The sequence below is a fragment of the Lithobates pipiens genome, unplaced genomic scaffold (genome assembly GCF_037356315.1).
Source record: "Lithobates pipiens isolate NorthernLeopardFrog02 unplaced genomic scaffold, aLitPip1_a1.2 Scaffold_8, whole genome shotgun sequence".
In the NCBI taxonomy this organism is placed as follows: Eukaryota; Metazoa; Chordata; class Amphibia; order Anura; family Ranidae; genus Lithobates; species Lithobates pipiens.
Genome location: NW_027507903.1, coordinates 567319951 through 567338568, shown reverse-complemented (window position 1 = coordinate 567338568; position 18618 = coordinate 567319951). Strand labels below are relative to the sequence as shown.

Sequence of the window (18618 nt, the reverse complement as noted above, 5' to 3'; positions counted from 1 at the left end):
TGGCTCTCCTCGCTGCCGGCGCTGTGATTGGCCAAGCATGTGGGGTCACAGTGCATGCTTGGCCAATCATGAGCCAGCAATGCACTGCGCCATCGCAGTGCATTGTGGGCCGTGAGCGCCACACGAATTTGGCGCCAACGGTCCATAACGAACGGGCGAACAGCCGATGTTCGAGTCAAACGTATGTTCGACTCGAACACGAAGCTCATCCCTAGATAGGCCCTTGCACTATATAGTTATATCCAAAGGAAATCTAACAACAAAAGTTGTATAGTGTGTATCCAGCTTTAAGGTCCGTACACATGATCGGATTTTCCGAGGGAAATATGTAATGACAGGCTTTTGGCGGAAAATCTGACCGTGTGTACGCTCCATTGGACAATTGTTGTCGGACCTTCCGCCAACAAATGTTGGCTAGCAGGCTTTCAAATGTTCCACGGACAAGTCTGTCGGACAAAAGTCCAAAGTACAAACACGCATGCTCGGAAGCAAGGACGAGTCGGTCTTGTAAACTAGCATTCGTAATGGGGATTTAACATTCGTGACGTGGCAAATTATGAACTCTCGAAATGCAGTGCACATTCTCTTCTTCTTTAACCACTTCAGTTATCCAGGCTGGGCATCATATGACGCGGGGGCATGCATCGCGGCGATCGGTGATGTGTCAGTCTGACAAACCGCTACACAGATCTCGATAAAGACCCTCTGATGGAGTCTCTTTACCACGTGATCAGCCGTGTCCAATCACGGCTGATCACAATGTAAACAGGAAGAGCTGTTAATCGGCTTTTCCTCACTTGCGTTTGACATAAGCGGGTAGAGGAGAGCAGATCGACGGCTCTCCGGACAGTGCTGATTCTTTATCAGCGCAGCCCCCCGCGGATGCCCACACTAGACCACTAAGGGACACCACCAGGACCACAACAGATGGATCACTAGGGATGTCACCCTAGACCACCAGGGATGCCAGTAAGTGCCCAAATAATTCCAATCAGTGCCCACAGATAGTGCCAGTCAGTGCCTGCCAGATGTCTCCCCATCAGTGCTGCCTCTCAGTGCCGCCTATCAGTGCCCATCAGTGCCAACTCATTGGTGCTACCTCATCAGTGCCACCTTATCAGTGTCCATTAGTGCAGCCTCATCAGTGCCGTCAGTGAAGGAGAAAACATATTTATTTATAAAATTTTATAAAAGAAACAAAGAATCTTTTTTTTTTTTTTGTCATTTTTTATTGCGCAAAAAAAAAATGCCAGGAGTGATAAAATACCACCAAAAGAAAGCTCTATTTGTGGGAACAAAATGATAAAAAATGTGTTTGGGTACAGTATAGCATAACCACGGAATTGTCATTCAAACTGCGGCAGCGCTCAAAGCTGAAAATTGGCCTGGGCAGGAAGCTGCTTTGCTGGTGATATTGATGGAGTTATTGCAAACAAATTTTCAAAGGCTTTTTTTTTTCTAGTGATAATAATATTATGTTTTTTATTTTATTTTTTATTTGGGCAAGTTACCACAACACCATTATCCTGTAATTTTTAAGATCAAAGATACAACTATGTTGGTGCCCCTTGTTAATTTTGCATTGTATTTTTTAACCACTTTCAGACCGGACCAATTTGCTGGTCAAAGACCAGACCACTTTTTGCGATTCGGCACTGCGTCGCTTTAACTGACAATTGCGTGATCGTGCGACGTGGCTCCCAAACAAAATTGATGTGCTTTTTTTCCCACAAATAGAGCTTTCTTTTGGTGGTATTTGATCACCCCTGCGGTTTTTATTTTTTGCGCTATAAACAAAAATAGAGCGACAATTTTGAAAAAAATGCATTATTTTTTACTTTTTGTTATAATAAATATCCCCCAAAAATATATAAAAAAACATTTTTTTCCCTCAGTTTAGGCCGATACGTATTCTTCTACATATTTTTGGTAAAAAAAAAAAAAAAAATCGCAATAAGCGATTATTGATTGGTTTGCGCAAAAATTATAGCGTTTACAAAATAGGGATAGTTTTATATTACTTTTATTAATAATTTTTTATTATTTTTTTTTACTAGTAATGGCGGCGATCAGCGATTTTTATTGTGACTGCGACATTGTGGGGGACCCATCGGACATTTTTGACACATTTTTGGGACCATTGTCCTTTATACAGTAGTCACTGCTATATAAATGCAGTGATTCCTGTGTAAATGACACTGGCAGGGAAGGGGTTAACCAGTGGGTGGCAGTGTAGGGGTTAAGTGTTCCTAGGGGTGTGTTACTAACTGTGGGGGGGTTGGGCTTTCATTTAGTGAACACTGATCTCTGCTCCAATCACATGGAGCAGAGATCAGCGTCACTAGTTGCTAGGCAGAATGGAGAAATGCTGTTTACTCGGCATTTCCTCCATTCGGCCGCTCCGTGAGACGATTGCGGGGATGCCCGCGGCGATCCAGTCCGCAGGTCCTGCGACCGGACTCACGGGGGTCCCGACCAGCGCGGGAGCGCGCCGCCGGCGGCGCGCTCCAGATGGCAGGGCGGCATTGAATATTGGACGTACCTGTACGCCAATATGCCTGCCTGTGCCATTCTGTCGACGTACATCGTCGTGCGCTGGTCGGGAAGTGGTTAAAATGTAACTGCCTACTCCCAAACTGTCATTTGAAGTAAAACACATAGCCAAGTATTATTCTCCACAATTTTTTTTATTGTGCATTAAAAAGATAAAACAAATAAAATTAGACATGCTATCTGCCAATAGAACTTAACCAAAAAGTGCATTCTATGCATCCAAAAATATAGAAAATATACCAAGTCAAATCATTATTCAACCAAAAAAATAATGTCAAAGCAATAACTCCAAGGCCAATAATAAATAAAACACGTTATCTCCTCCGATTCCTCAACATGACTGGTTGACAAACGGCCGCTCGGAAATTATCTGTACAAAATGAAAAGTGCGAATCAATACTCAGCAAACTTCTACTAACACGAAATTAACAGAAGGAGCCTGAAGGGTGGTGCTAAAGATCTGAAAAACAACGTAGTACGTCACTACGTTTGTAATTGTTGGCCAACAATTGTGTGGCCGTGTGTATGCAAGACAAATTTTGGGCTAACTCCCTTTGGACAAAATTCCACGGTTTTGTTGGCCAACAATCTGATCGTGTGTATGAGGCTTAAAGCCCCATACACACTATTAGATTTTCTGCAGATTTTTTGCTTCAGATTTACCAAAACCATGTAGTAGAAGGGCCTGTCTGATTGCATACAAATTGAAACTCCTAAGGTTTGACCTCATATTATATGGTTTTGGTAAATCTGAAGTCAAAAAGCTAAAGAAACCCTAATAGTTTGTATGGGGTCTAAAGCTTTGTACGCACGGTCTGATTGTTGGACGACCAAGCTTTTGTTTTTTGTCAGAAGGTTGTGTGCCAGGATCTTGTCTTGCATACTAAGGTTACACAAATTTTCGTTTGACAAACACAAACGTAGTGACGTACTATGGGAACATAAATAGAAAGTTCATTTCTCAAGCGTCACCCTTTGGAACCCTTATGCTAATTTCGTGTTAATAGAAGTTTGAGTGGCGTTTTGCGATTTTCAGATCGTACAAAACAAATGTCTTTTAAAATACATTTGGCATAACTACATGCAAAGCAGCTTCATTATTATCCTATTAAAGAAGGTGAGAATTTTGACATTTCATCAATTCCCACGTCATGAATAAAAAAATATAACAATAAGCGTATATTGACTGGCTTGGACAGATCGGACACTTTTGACACTATTTTGGGACCAGTGACATTTATACAGAATTTATACATATATAAATAGCCACTGATTGCTGTATAACTGTCATTGGCAGGAAAGGGGTTAACACTAGGGGGCGATCAAGGTATTAGAAGAGATATGTCAACATTGACAGATCACCGTTCTGTCTTTTTCAGGAGCCATCGCGGGTAGTCAGCGCCCATCGCGGGTAGTCAGCACCCATTGTGAGCGCTGGCCACGCGCATTGGCTCCTACGGAGGGCGTGGGCATGCCCCTTTATACTCCTTAAAGCACTGCTGTACAGCTAGCAGGAGTACCATACTGCCGCCGTCAAATGACGGTGGGTGGTCGGCAATGGGTTAAAGTAACGCAGTGCCGTCTCACAAAAAATTGCCTGGTCATGAAGGGGGGTAAATCTTCCAGAAAGTTGAAGTGGTTAAAGGGTCCCTACAGCCAGAAAAGTGTTGCAAATGCTTTGCCGTATTGCCCCGGCTGACTGTGTGAACAGGTCTCCATCCAAAACTGAATGCATAGGGTGGTATGAATTTAAATTTTCAAGCACTGTTTGTAACAAATTACTCTGGTGCCCTAATGACAAACAAAAAACTTTTCCTGGTTGTACAGACTGTATTGTTAACAAACCGTTCCACACACGTTACCACCAAGTTTCTTCAGTTGCTCCAGTGGCGCAATCGGTTAGCGCGCGGTACTTATAAGACAGTAACTGATGAGCGATGCCGAGGTTGTGAGTTCGAGCCTCACCTGGAGCATGCATTTTAATTTGTCTGAGTTCAGAATAATTTACACACTTCTGCAAAATCATGCACAAAATTCATAAACTGTTTCTGAAATTCTGTATTATTTCTCTTAATTTTTTTTTTAAACGATTTAAAAAAATCATTTTTTGTTAAATGATTAAAAGATAGCCAAATAAAAAGATGTTTCCGCCCGGTTTCGAACCGGGGACCTTTCGCGTGTTAGGCGAACGTGATAACCACTACACTACGGAAACTTCCATATTTAAGTTACACGACAGAGCTCGAACAAATCCGCAAGCTAATAAGAAAGAGAATCAAAAATATTTTTTACTGGGGTGGGGAGTGGGCAAAGTATTTTCTAAGTTGGAACACTTGTGACGTAAATTGACTAAATTGTCACCACGCCTTTATTAAGCTTACATAAGCTGCATTGCAAAATAGCTCCCCCCACTAAATATACTGGCATTCACACGCCGTGAGTCAGCCCTATCCCATAGGGATGACGTCTCTCATGTAGCGTGCAGTACCTCGTAGGCGTCATTCATATAGCAGCCGAGGGTGGCGCTGTCGCATTAAGATCCAAGCTATAGCCGCTCAGACCCGAAGGAGGTTGGGGTAGCTGCTTGAACGCTCTATGGAGCAATCTCTATGGTCGTTTGGAACGCACAGCGGCAGTAGTAACCGCTCTGGTTCCCGGCTCCGCAGTCTCTATGGTAGATCGTTGACAGCCGCGCATTGGTGAGGCGGAAGTGCGCGGTGTCCATGGAGATGATGAAGATGTCGGCCGCGGCGTACGGCGGAGAGAGCTCGGGGATCCCGTTTACGGGCAGCGGAGGCATTTCGGTGACACCGACCCTGTCGTGGCTGCCGGATAGCGTGCTTCTGGAGGTGCTGAGCTTCCTGTCCGTGCGGGATCTCATCCGGAGCGGCCGGTGAGAAGGTCTGGGGGACACTGGAAACATTGCTATGGGGACGCCTGTCGTCAGCTGTCATGGCTGCTGGTGTTTGCTAGGAGTCAGGATGATTGTCATGGCTGGAAAGTCGTCTGAGGCTGGCCATAGACAGGAAGATGTCATGTATGACAATGGAGGAGATGGGGCTCTTCTCTCTTCTCTTCCCTCCTCCCTCCTCCTCACCTCTCCATACATCCGTCATCACTGGGGACCAGCTTAGCAGTTCCTACATAACTTCCTAGAGTCTACACCAGTGATATGCAATTAGTGGACCTCCAGCTGTTGCAGAACTACAAGTCCCATGAGGCATAGCAAGACTCTGACAGCCACAAGCATGACACCCTGAGGCAGAGGCATGATGGGACTTGTAGTTTTGCAACAGCTGGAGGACCACTAATTGCATATCTCTGGTCTAGACCTTAGTGGGCACACTGTCGCTTTCCTCTGACAGCTACACAATGATTACCAGTGAGCCTATGGAGGGGGGTTTATCAAAACCTGCGAATGACAGCCAATCAGATTCTACCTTCAGCAATGGCATGTTCAGTTAAAGCGGATCTTCACCCTGGAGTGCAGGAACACACGCGTTTGTGCACATTCCCCCCCCCCCCCCCCCCCGATAACTCCTTCATTTCAATGGATCCACAAACTTGCTGGAACGGTACATTAGACGCATTTTTTTCAATTCTGCCACTGCAGATGGGCGCACATTTGCCAGCCACTTAAGGTTCACCCTAAAGCAGTTTTACTGCTACAGGGTGGCACCTCTGTGCCAGATTTTGTGTGTGTATATATATATATATATATATATATATATATATATATATATATATATATATACATACACACACACACACACACACACACACACACACACACACACACACACGTATGTACAAATAGGAAAGGTTTACTGTGGGGTTTTGAGTTGCAGCAATAAAGTACAATATGTTTTGAAAAAATGATATCATTTTATTTAGGAAAAAAATCATTGCAGCAAGGCAACATTTGTTGCAGTTAAAACATGAGCTTTATGGGTAAAGCTAATACATGTACATAAAATTTATTGCCATTGCGTGCAAAGAGGAAAACAACATAGCATGTTATAAGTATGTAAACCATACTGAAGATCACTGATGCGTTTCAACCTTTTTCAGTAGAGGTCTTCTGGGGGAGCAAGTAAAACCAAAAAAAAACACAACTCTAAAGAAAGTATATGTATGGTAATCGAAACATATAAAATAAAAAATTTGCTGCTCTATGTTAATAGTGAAAAACATTGTATACAGTGACATATAAATCTTAAAGGATCACTAAAGATAATTTTTTTTTTTTTTTTAAATATGTAAAGCTCCATACACACTGTCAGATTTTCTGCTGATTTTATTTCCTTCGGATTTACCAAAACATATAATGTGAGGTCAAAGCTTAGGCGTTTCAATTTGCATGTAATCAGGCAGGCCCTTGCACTACATGGTTTTGGTAAATCTGAAGACCAAAATCTGATAGTGTGTGTTGGGCTTTATTCTTACCTCCACTGTGCAGCTCGTTTTGCAAAGAGTGGCCCCGAATCTGCTCTACTGGGGTCCCTCGGCGGCTGTCTCAGCTCCTCCCCACAAGGACTCCACACCTTCCTGCGAGCTCCCTCGCATGGTGTGGAGTGTTTGTGGGCGTGTTCCCGTGATACAGCCGGCGGCCGTAGCCACTCAATGTATCGCCCTGCCCCCCGGCGCACCGCATCATTGGATGTGATTGACAGCAGCGCGAGCCAGTGTTTGCGCTGCTTTCGATCCATCCACTGTAACCAATGAACGGCCAGGCTGAGCGGTGAAGAGGATGTCGGGGACAAGCGTGGGACTTTCGAGGGGTCAGGTAAGTAAAACGGGGGCTGGGGGGCGGTATTGTCGGATGTTTTTTCACCTTAATGCATAGAATGTATTAAGGTGAAAAAACACGTACCTTTACAACCCCTTTAAGGCATACACCGAAGTCAATGAGGGTTACAAATCCTTCAAATGACTAATGATATAGCAATATTAAATAAATGAAGCTCAGGAGTATGCAAATAAACCACAAGTCAAGGGAACTGGAGTGCTCTAAGTGTCCTTTTCATTCTGTTGAATTACTAAAAAGGAAAATTTTCCATAACATACAAAAGGCTTAAAGCTATAGTTCATAAGGAGTTCCTCAACCGACTGCTCCATGGTGGCTTATGACAAAAAACACCCAAGAAGATGTGACAGGGTATGATAGACGGGGTCCTCCACCTTTTAAAAACACTGCTACTTACCAGATAGATCTTTTTAACCTCCCTGGCGGTATTCCCGAGTCTGGCTCGGCGTGAGATTTAATTACCATAAGCGGTATTCCCGAGCCAGACTCGGGAGATTGCATCGCTGGATCCATGTAGGGGGTTACTTACCTTGTCCCCTGGATCCAGCAATGTCTCCCCGCTGTGATCAGCGAGCCGCCGTGTCTCGCTCGATCTGTCACAGCGCCGGGCTCCGTTCCCTGCAAGTGTTGCGACGCACGGGGCCAAATTCAAAGAGTAAAAAACACAGTATAGATATAGTACTGTAATCTGTATCAAATAATTACACATCCCCTTTGTCCCTAGTGGTTTCTCCAGTGTCCTGCATGCAGTTTTATATTATAAATACTGTTATTTATGCCAAGAAACTGGAGATTGTCCATAGCAACCAAAAAATGTCCGTTTACATCAAAAGTGGTTATAGACCAGCTAGAAACCAGCGTTAATAAATTAGAATCACTCGCAGAATTGAGCAATAGTAATTTGTGGGGAAATTCGTACATCAAACACTAAAAGTAATGACAGCGACAATTCTGCAACTGAGCAAATTTCAGTGTTTTTGATTACATTATTGAATAATTTTTATTATTATTTGTTATATATATATATATATATATATATATATATATATATATATATATATATATATATATATATATATATATATATATATAATTTCATATTTCAAATTTTATCATACCCGGGATGTCTATTATACTCTTGTTTGGGCGGATTTAAGTGAATTATTTCTAAGAATTACAGGCCTACAATATAAAACACCAAATTTCCATGCAAAATAATTGTACCGCTTTCAGCACCTAAAATCTGAAATAATCATACCGCCAGGGAGGTTAAGGAGATCACATTGGACTGTGGCTTGTACCCCAGCCCTGGGTCTCTGTGCTTAGTATCCAGGTATCCCAGATCCTCTACTCCAGATGTCCTCGGTATTACTAACAGTCAATAATTCCCCATGTAAGGATAAAAAGGGCTTCCATAGTGTAATTCCATAAAATGTTTATTTAGTTAAAAAACAAGAATGCACTTACACTTAGCCGAGGATAAAATAGTGTGCCAATTAAATTCGAGGCGGCCGGCTTTCGATTGCTGCCCGTTACTTCCGGGACTTTGCGTTGTTCGCGGTGACGTCAGCACACCACTCCTCCCTACAACGTTTTGTCAGATGACATCCTAGAAACATATGAAAACCAAAAATATTGACAAATTTTATCATACCCGGGATGGTGAGAAACCTACACGATTTAGGAGATATTTGCAAAAGACAGGCACCGCAACTGAGCATGCCGCTGCTAACGTCAATCGTGGCGGCTCCCGCGCGCATGCGCGGGGGGGGATGTCATCGCGGCTCTGGTCAGTCACAGTGCCGGAGCCGCAATACCTGTAAGTCACTCCAGGTATCATGGTGGCGTAGGAGGAGGACAAAGAGGATCGCTTCGGGGGCTTCCATCTCAGGTAAAGTATTCATAATGAGCTAGTATGCTATGCATACTAGCTCATTATGCCTTTGCCTTGCAGGGCCTATTATTATTTTATTTTTTTAAGTTGGGCTTTACTTCCTCTTTAACCCTTACTTATCCCTTTATGGCTGCATTCACACCCGATCATATTGTTTTTGGGCATTTTTTCTTTTAAGCTTTTTTACAAGCTTTTTCAAAGTGTTTTTGAACTGTATTACAAACGTTTTCACAGCTTCAGGCATTTTTGTTTAGCCAATTTAACCGCTAAAGGACCGAGCCTCTTTTTGAGATTTGTTGTTTACAAGTTAAAAACAGTTTTTAAAAAATGTTAGAACCCCCAAACAATATACATTTTTTTTTCTAACACCCTAGAGAATAAAATGGCTGTCATTGCAATACTTTCTGTCACACTATGTTTGCGCAGCAGTCTTACATTGCACTTTATTTGGAAAAAATACACTTTTTTTAAATTAAAAAAATAAGACAGCGGTAAAGTTTGCCCAATTATTTTTTTTATATTGTGAAAGATAGTTACGCCGAGTAAATTGATACCCAACATGTCATGCTTCAAAATTGCACCCGCTAGTGGAATGGTGACAAAATTTTACCTTAAAAATCTCCATAGGCGACATTTAAAAAATTCTACAGTTTGCATGTTTTGAGTTACAGAGGAGGTTTAGGGCTAGAATTATTGCTCTCGCTCTACCGATCGTGGCGATACCTCACATGTGCGGTATGAACACCGTATTCATTTGCCGGCGCTACTCACGTATGTGTTTGCTTCTGCACGCAAACTTGGTGGGACAGGGCGCGTTTAAAAAAAAAAAAAAAAAAACTTTTCTTATAAAAAAATTATGTCACTTTTATTCCTATTACAAGGAATGGAAAAATCCCTTGTAATAGAAACAAGCATGACAGGACCTCTTAAATATGAGATCTGGGGGCAAAAAGACCTCAGATGTCATATTTACACAAAAATGCAAAAAAATAAAAATAAAAATTGTCATAAAAAAAATGGCCCTTTAAGAGCTATGAGCGGAAGTGACGCTTTAATGTCTCTTCCACCCTGCAATGGTGTGGAGACGGGTGGGGGTCATCTTCCCCTGTGAGAGGATCCAATTGCCACGGTGGAGGGCACTGGAGCGTGGCGGGAGGGCGCGGGCTCTCTTGCGCTGTCAATAAGTGATCTCGTGGCGAATCCACCGCAGAGACCACTATTATTGGAAAGCAGACTGCCGGCCGAAGAAGAGGATATTGGGATATTGGGTTATGTTAGCTAACTGCTGCCATAACAATGATATTCCTCTTCAAAGTTAGGATGCATATTGGCGCGTGGCGGTCCGTAAGTGGTTAAACACTAGGGGGAGGAGAGGGAGAGGAAATTAGGGGGGAGAAATGCTATTTGAGCATTTTATGGGCGTTTTACGAGAGTTTTTCTGCTCAAGTCTGGTGTTTTTTTTCAATTCTATGGGGCCAAAACATATGTGAACAGGTGTCCGTGAAATGAATGGCATTTTGCTTGTTGGGTGTTTTGGAACTTTTGAGATTTTGAACGTTTTACGAGCTGAAATCGCTCAGGTGTGAAAGCAGCCCAAAATATACCTTGAGAGACGCATGCTACAATTTTAATGTACATAATCTTATCAATTAGTATTTGCTTAAAGCTGAACTCAAGGCAGCTATAAAAGGCACATATTGTTGTGGCTCTATAATCATTAACCACTTGCCCACCATATAACTTACATATACAGAGGCAAGGTGGCTCTCCTGCACAGATCATTTACCCATCATTGTATGTGATCCTGCACTCTAGGGTCTGGGGCGCACATACGTGCCACCGGCAACCCGCTCTTTCTGTGATTATACACAGCTGAGCTGATTTGCGGGTACAGCGGACTGGCTAGGCACACCGTTAACCCTTTGATCGTTCCCTGATGTTAACACCTTCCCAGCCAGTGTCATTAGTACAGTGACAGTGCATATTTTTAGCACTGATCCCCAAAAAGTGTCAGGATGTCCGCTGCAATATTGCAGTCCCGCTATAAGTCACTGATCACCACCATTACTAGTAGAAAAAAATAAAATAAAAATATCCCATAGTTTGGTTTTCCCAAAAGTGATAGAACCTACAATCAATATACATTATTGGGATTTTTTTTCACCAGAAACATGTAGCAGAATACTTATTGGCCTAAATTTATGAAGAAATTAGATGTTTAACTTTTTATTTTTTTATTTTTTTTATTGGATATTTTTTTTGTTTCTAGCACAAAAAATAAATGCAGAGGTGATCAAATATCACCAAAAGAAAACTATTTGTGGAGAAAAAAAGGACATTAATGTGTGTCTGCAGGAAGGCATTGCAGGGAAATGCATGTTTCCCGCACCACAAGTAGTGTGAACAGGCCCTTAAAGTGATTGGAAAGGCTTTTTTTTTTTTTTTTTTTTTTTTTTTTTAAACCTACCTCCAGGTTTAAAAAAAAAAAAAAAAAAAAGTTTTCCCATACAGAGGGATTGTGCACAGATTGCAATGGTTAAAGCAGAACTTTACCCATAACCACTAAAAAAAAATAATGTTCTTTAGCAAGAAACATACATTCCACATTATTAATTATGCTACCAGAATAAGTGTGTTGTGAATTGCCTCCAGCATTACCCCTGTTTCTTCTTGCTGGAGGCGGCCATTTTGCTGAAGCCCAGAGCCCCTGAGCAGCAATAAATCGCAACGCTGAACTAAACCCATCAATTTAACGGTTTCAAAAAAGTTACATTCCTGCAATGCCAGAATTGCTAACTGTCACATTTGCTTGTGTCCTCAACCAAACTGTCACAACATCAGTTATAACACCAGCCATTTTATCACATGTGCAGCACCATGGCAGTTGCAGATCAAACAGAAGCAGCTTCCTTGGCTGTACAGGGTAGGAGGGTTTAATTCCACTTTAAGTGCCACTTCACACCACATTCAGTCCAGTGACTGAATGAATAAAAAAAAATAAAAATGTATGTGTGTGTGTGTGTATATATATATATATATATATATATATATATATATATATATATATATATATATATATATATATATATATATATATATATATATATATATATATATATATATATATATACATATACATACATTTTTTATTTTTTTTTAATTAGAGAATAAAATGGTGGTTGTTTCAATATTTTATGTCACATTGTATTTGTGCAGCGTTCTTTCAAATGCTATATTTTTGTAAAAAAAAAAAAGACTTTAATGAATTTAAAAAACTAACCAGTAAAAAGTTGGGCCAATTTTTTTGTATAATGTGAAAGATTTTACTCCGCGAGAATCGTGATCTTTTTATTCTAAGCAAAAAAAAATTGTGATTCTCATTTTGAGCAGAATCGGGCATCTCTAATACCCAGTGAAGTGAACAGCCTCAGATGATACAGAGATCACTTCCACCCACCGGCCGTCATATGATGTCCTTGACTTTGTGCAGATGTATCTGAATGACGGGTGTAGCTACAAGCATCATTCAGATATCGGCTTTTTCAGACGGAAATTTTCGACACAATAAGAATAATCATAGTGGCTGTTCTACTGATTGATCTTTCTTACAGGCGGCGAAAGGGGACATTTCACGCCCCCCTCCGGTGCTTCTACCGACTCACCGCTTCCATCGGTGAGTTGGAGGCAGGATCTGCTGGCCCCAGATGTTTACCATAGAGATTTTGGGCAGATCAGATGGTTGCCGGAGTCTCTCTATGATTGTTCGGAGGTCGAGCGCAATGTTATGAGGTCCCGCCCAGCCTCTGCACTCAAACAAGCGGTGCCGCCTCGGCTGGGAAGCCGAGATCTTCTATTTTTTTTTTATTTTTTTTTTTATTTCAGGCTTCCCAGCCTATAGGTGAGATGGAACCCCATATCTCACTGTAAAGAGGACCTGTCATGCCATATTCCTATTACAAGGGATGTTTACATTCCATATAATAGGAATAAAAGTGATCAAAATATTTATATAGTGTCATTAGGAAAAACGGGAGATGCTAATGTAAACATCTTCCTCACCGTGAGGCAATCGTAGGTATCCCTGCAGATATCGAGCTCCGTGGGACTCATGATCACGGTCACAGAGCTCCTGGTGCCTGCCCGCAAGCCACCTCTTAAAGGGCAACATACAGATATGTTAATCTGCCTGTACGTGCCCTTCTGCCACAGTATGTCTGCATGAGGCGGTCAGGAAGTGGTTAAAGTGTCAAACTAAAAAAAAAAGTAACTTTAACAATTTTTTTTAATTTTTTTTTTATAGCGTGCCTGTCTCCATGTGCTTGTACGCAGAAGCAAACGCTTACATAAGTCCCACCCACATATGAAAATGGTGTTCAAACCACACATGTGAGGTATCGCCGTGAAAGTTACAGCGAGAGCAATAATTTTAGCCCTAGACCTCCTCTGTAACTCAAAACATGTAACCACAAAAAAAAATGTGAAAGCCTTGCCTATGGGGATTTTTAAGTACCGTTTTGGCGCCATTCAACGAGCGTGTGCAATTTTGAAGCATGACATGTTGGGTATCTATTTATAAGGCGTAACTTCATCTTTCACATTATGCAAAATTGGGCTAACCTTTTTTTGCTTTAAAGCACAAAACTGTTTTCTTTTCCAAAAGAAGCGTTAGAAAAATTGCTACGCAAATCCTGTGCGAGATAAAAAGTTGCAACGACCGCCATTTTATTCCCTTTGTTACACTTTTTAAAAGATGTTATACTTCCCTGCTTTGTGCAACACTATTGTACAGAACAGTCCTTTACCTCCTCTTTGGCATTTTCCTGCTGGCACGGCCCCCTCCTCCTCCCTGTTTAAGGACAGGGGGCATCAGGACAGGTAGGGTGAGTTTTTTAACCTCAATGCAGAGAATGAGAAGTTCATTATTGGGGTTTGAAGACATAACCATGAGTATGCTTGGACACCATCTGACTTGGGCTTACACACAGTTTGGGCTTCAAACATCCCTGAAAAAGGGAAAGCAAGTGGGTTTTAAAGCAGCAATGTCATAAGAAAAATATCAATCTGGAGTTCAGAAGACTGGTAAAGGTAGACTATGAGTCGTTAATTGCTTCTGGAAAATTATGTTGCCAGACAGGTTATCAGTGTAGAGTAAATGGCAGCTTATAAAGTCTCTCTGAATACTTAGTAATGAGTTCTATTGAAAATTAAGATTACTATATAATATTGAATGCAATATTCACTGCTCTCAAAACCTTCATATCAACTAGCTTGACCTCCCCTTATATTTTATGTTCTTTATGTTCTTACACCTTCACATTATAAATGAATGTCATTTATTTCTTTTTTTCTTTAAGTGTCTGTAAGCGTTGGAGGAGACTTGTATTGGACAAATCGCTGTGGAGACATGTTGATTTAACACCTTATAAGGTCAGTTTCTGTCATCTAACAGATGAATGTTTGCTTTTTATTGCACATTGACATCAGGCGCTGACAAAGGGTAGAATTTCTGATCACCACGAGACCCACCCTGATCTTCCATTAATTCTACAAGTGCTGGAATCTGGACTTTTGGGATGGGTGCTGTGTCACAGTATATAAGACTTTATCACAGTCCTGTATTATTTATTTATTAAAATGCTTAACCTACGCAGTCTTACCCTAAGGCCTTGATGCGCAAAACAAAAGACATTGACATTAAAAGACCTTAGGAGAGCCAACATCCCAACATACAAAATCAAAACCTGGGGTTCTGTCCATCACACCCCATTAAAATTAGGTGACTCCAAAAGCTTGTACAAAAAGTTTGGTTTTCGATTTCTTTTGAAATTTCAGAAAGTCATTCTCGGGTCTCAATTTCAGAGGCAAGGAGTTCCAAAATTCAGCTCCTTGTACTTCATTTGTTCTCCGTCCGCATGTTTTCTTTTTAAATTTTGGAATCTTCAGTATAGCCAAGTTCACCAATCTCAAGAATAGGTAGGCACATACTCGATAAATTTTTCCTTCAAGTACTCTGGGCCACGTCCATGCAATGCCTTATGGACAAGACATCCAGTTTTGAGCAGAACACGTTCTTTCACGGCCAGTCAATGCAGGGCTCTAAGAGATGGAGTGATGTGGTCACGATGACCAGCGCCCATCAGTAACCTAGCTGCGGCATTCTGAATCAACTGGAGCTTGTAGATGGTACAGGGCATTGCAGTAGTCTAGTCAACTGCTGATAATGGCATTGACCATGGCAATCTTATCAGAGTCTGCAATATAGTGAAAAGTCAACCTCAGGAGTCTCGGGTAGAAATGGCATGAACTTACCACCTGATTTACCTGAGGGTGCAGGTTCAACCTAGAGTCAAAGATAACACCTAGGCCCCTGACCCGAGTGGCCGGAATCGGAAAAGGTTTAAAAGATTCTGGATAGGATAGGAGAGAGAGGGGGGGAGGAGAGAGAGAGGGGGGGGGGGAGAGAGAGAGGGGGGGAGGAGAGAGAGAGGGGGGGGGAGGAGAGAGAGAGAGAGGGGGGGGGAGGAGAGAGAGAGAGGGGGGGAGGAGAGAGAGAGGGGGGAGGAGAGAGAGAGGGGGGGAGGAGAGAGAGTGAGGGGGGGAGAGGAGAGAGAGTGAGGGGGGAGGGAGAGAGAGAGGGGGGGAGGAGAGAGAGAGAGAGGGGGGGAGGAGAGAGAGAGGGGGGGGAGGAGAGAGAGAGAGGGGGGGGAGGAGAGAGAGAGAGGGGGGGGGAGGAGAGAGAGAGGGGGGGGGGAGGAGAGAGAGAGAGGGGGGGGGGAGGAGAGAGAGAGAGGGGGGGGGAGGGAGAGAGAGAGGGGGAGAGGAGAGAGAGGGGGGGGAGGAGAGAGAGGGGGGGGGGGGAGAGAGAGAGAGGGGGGGAGGAGAGAGAGAGGGGGGGGAGGGAGAGAGAGAGGGGGGGGAGGAGAGAGAGAGAGGGGGGGGAGGAGAGAGAGAGAGGGGGGGAGGGAGAGAGAGGGGGGGGGAGGAGAGAGAGAGGGGGGGGGAGGAGAGAGAGAGGGGGGGGAGGAGAGAGAGGGGGGGGGGGAGGAGAGAGAGAGGGGGGAGGAGAGAGAGAGAGGGGGGGGGGGAGAGAGAGAGGGGGGGAGGAGAGAGAGAGAGGGGGGGGGGGAGGAGAGAGAGAGGGGGGGGGGAGAGAGAGAGGGGGGGGGAGGAGAGAGAGAGAGGGGGGGGGGGAGGAGAGAGAGAGAGAGGGGGGGGGGAGGAGAGAGGAGAGAGGGGGGGGGGGGAGGAGAGAGAGAGAGAGGGGGGGGGGGAGGAGAGAGAGGAGAGAGGGGGGGGGAGGAGAGAGAGAGAGAGGGGGGGGGGAGGAGAGAGAGAGAGAGAGGGGGGGGGGAGGAGAGAGAGAGAGAGGGGGGGGGAGGAGAGAGAGAGAGAGGGGGGGGGAGGAGAGAGAGAGGGGGGGGAGGAGAGAGAGAGAGAGGGGGGGGAGGAGAGAGAGAGAGAGGGGGGGGAGGAGAGAGAGAGAGGGGGGGGGGAGGAGAGAGAGAGGGGGGGAGGAAAGAGAGAGAGAGGGGGGGGAGGAGAGAGAGGGGGGGGAGAGAGAGGGAGGGGGGAGAGAGAGGGGGGGGAGAGAGAGGGGAGGAAGGGAGAGGGTAGAGACAACCGAAAGAAGATAGTGAGAGATGATGTACCGAAATAGAGGATAGACGGACAGAGAATGAGAATAGACCAAAAGGATGAATAGGAAGAGAGCTAGAAGGACAGAGTGAGGAGAGGCAGACCAACCAGGCAAGCTCATACAGAGGGATACATGTATAGGGGAAGTGGAGAGACAAATGGGATAGAGAGGACAGACAGAAAGGGAGGACAGGCAGACCTGACAAGGCAGCACATACAGAGGGAATGTGAAAAGCTAGACAGGACAGAGGACAAGCACATAAAGAGGATAGATTGAGAAACAGGACAGAGAAAAGTGGGTGGGCAGTCAGTCAGTCAGTCATACAGAAGGGAAGGCTGGAAGACAGATGGGGGTACGCAAGAGAGGACAGACCGAGACAACAGGCAGCGGAGAGATAAGGATTGGTAGAGATGGATCGATCACACCGCTTTGCCATCTGATAGAACACAGTGGTGAATAGTGAACCCTTCCCCTGCCTGACCCCTACCACCACCCAGCCTGTACTGGATAGCTGACAGTGTAATAGTGGTGCTAGGCAGGGCACAGGCTGACAGTGTACAGGATCAGTAGAGCACATACAGGGAACTAGCTCACAGGATACAGACAGCGTGGGAGTTGAAAACGATCACAGCCGATGGGGGAGAGTCCTGCTTGGGGGGAGCCATGCACAGGAAGACCCACCCCTCCTATATGAAGAGCAGTATTTCAAGTTTAGTTGCTTTGTCTGCTATCCAGTCTCCCATCAGTCCCAGCAGAGCAATGACATCTGCACAGCCCCAGGGGCTCCCCAGTCTTCTGCACACATAGAACACATGGCAGACACACACAGGGACTGCAAAGTGTGGCCTGAGTCATCTGCCCCCCCCCCCCCCTTAGTAAAGGGGGTTATAGGAGAGTGTGTGAAGGCAGATATAGATGACCCACTACCCTTCTTATTCTGTTCCATGTAGGGCTGAAACAACTAATCGATTATGAAATTAATCGATTACTATTTTCATAATCGATTAATTGGCCAGTAACATAATGGGGTTAAAAAAAACTAAAATGAGCCCTTTATAGTACAAAAAGAGCAAATAATCGCTACTGTAAATATTACTTTCACAGTTCTACAGTAAAAAAAAATAAACCCCTTTACAGTAGTGATTATCTGTGTTTTTTTTTGTACTATAAAAGGGCTAATTTTAGTTTTTTTAACCCCATTATGTTACTAAAGGTCTTAGGCCTGGTTGACATCTATGTGTGTTTTGGTGCTTTTTGCAGAAACACGCTACAGTTCATTTACATGGTTTCCTATGGGACACGTTCACATCTGTAGTTTTTTCATCCGCTGGGTTTGATTTGATCTGAGCCTGATATTTACCAGATTCACCCTTTAATAGTATATACAGTATACTTACCATATAGTTGGTTATTTTTTTATTTTTTTTATTTTTTTTACCACTGCATCCAGAGATATTTAAGAATAAATTGGTTTTTTTTTTTAAAACTTTACATATTAGCTAAATTATACACCACACTTTTTTTTCTTAAGATTATTAACCGATGAATCGATTAATCGAAAAACAATAATCGGCCAACTAATCGATTATGAAAATAATCGTTAGTTGCAGCCCTAGTTCCATGACGCCAAGCAACAATGTATGTTGTAGCAAGGTGCTTACCAAAAACACCGGTTCTACCGACTTTCTGGTCCACTGACAAATCGTGCTGTAAGCAAATTAATAATCA

At 43.4% G+C, this 18618-nt stretch overlaps 1 protein-coding gene and 2 non-coding genes across 3 annotated transcripts in view; 2 read left to right on the top strand and 1 right to left on the bottom strand.

Moving 5' to 3' along the window:
• Positions 1-4433: 4433 nt before the first annotated feature.
• Positions 4434-4526, top strand: TRNAI-UAU (transfer RNA isoleucine (anticodon UAU)). The gene is given in 2 exon segments: positions 4434-4471; positions 4491-4526. It is a non-coding gene; the product is annotated as a tRNA-Ile (tRNA).
• A 169-nt stretch (positions 4527-4695) lies between these two features.
• On the bottom strand, positions 4696-4768 carry TRNAV-AAC (transfer RNA valine (anticodon AAC)). Its single transcript has one exon. It is a non-coding gene; the product is annotated as a tRNA-Val (tRNA).
• Positions 4769-5097: 329 nt separating this feature from the next.
• Positions 5098-18618, top strand: part of FBXL12 (F-box and leucine rich repeat protein 12) — a 45377-nt gene continuing 31856 nt past the window's right edge. Inside the window, exons 1-2 of the mRNA XM_077470151.1 lie at positions 5098-5446; positions 14609-14681. Of these exons, the coding sequence (XP_077326277.1) occupies positions 5277-5446; positions 14609-14681 (243 nt within the window). The 5' untranslated portion in view covers positions 5098-5276. The remainder of the gene's footprint in view (positions 5447-14608; positions 14682-18618) is intronic.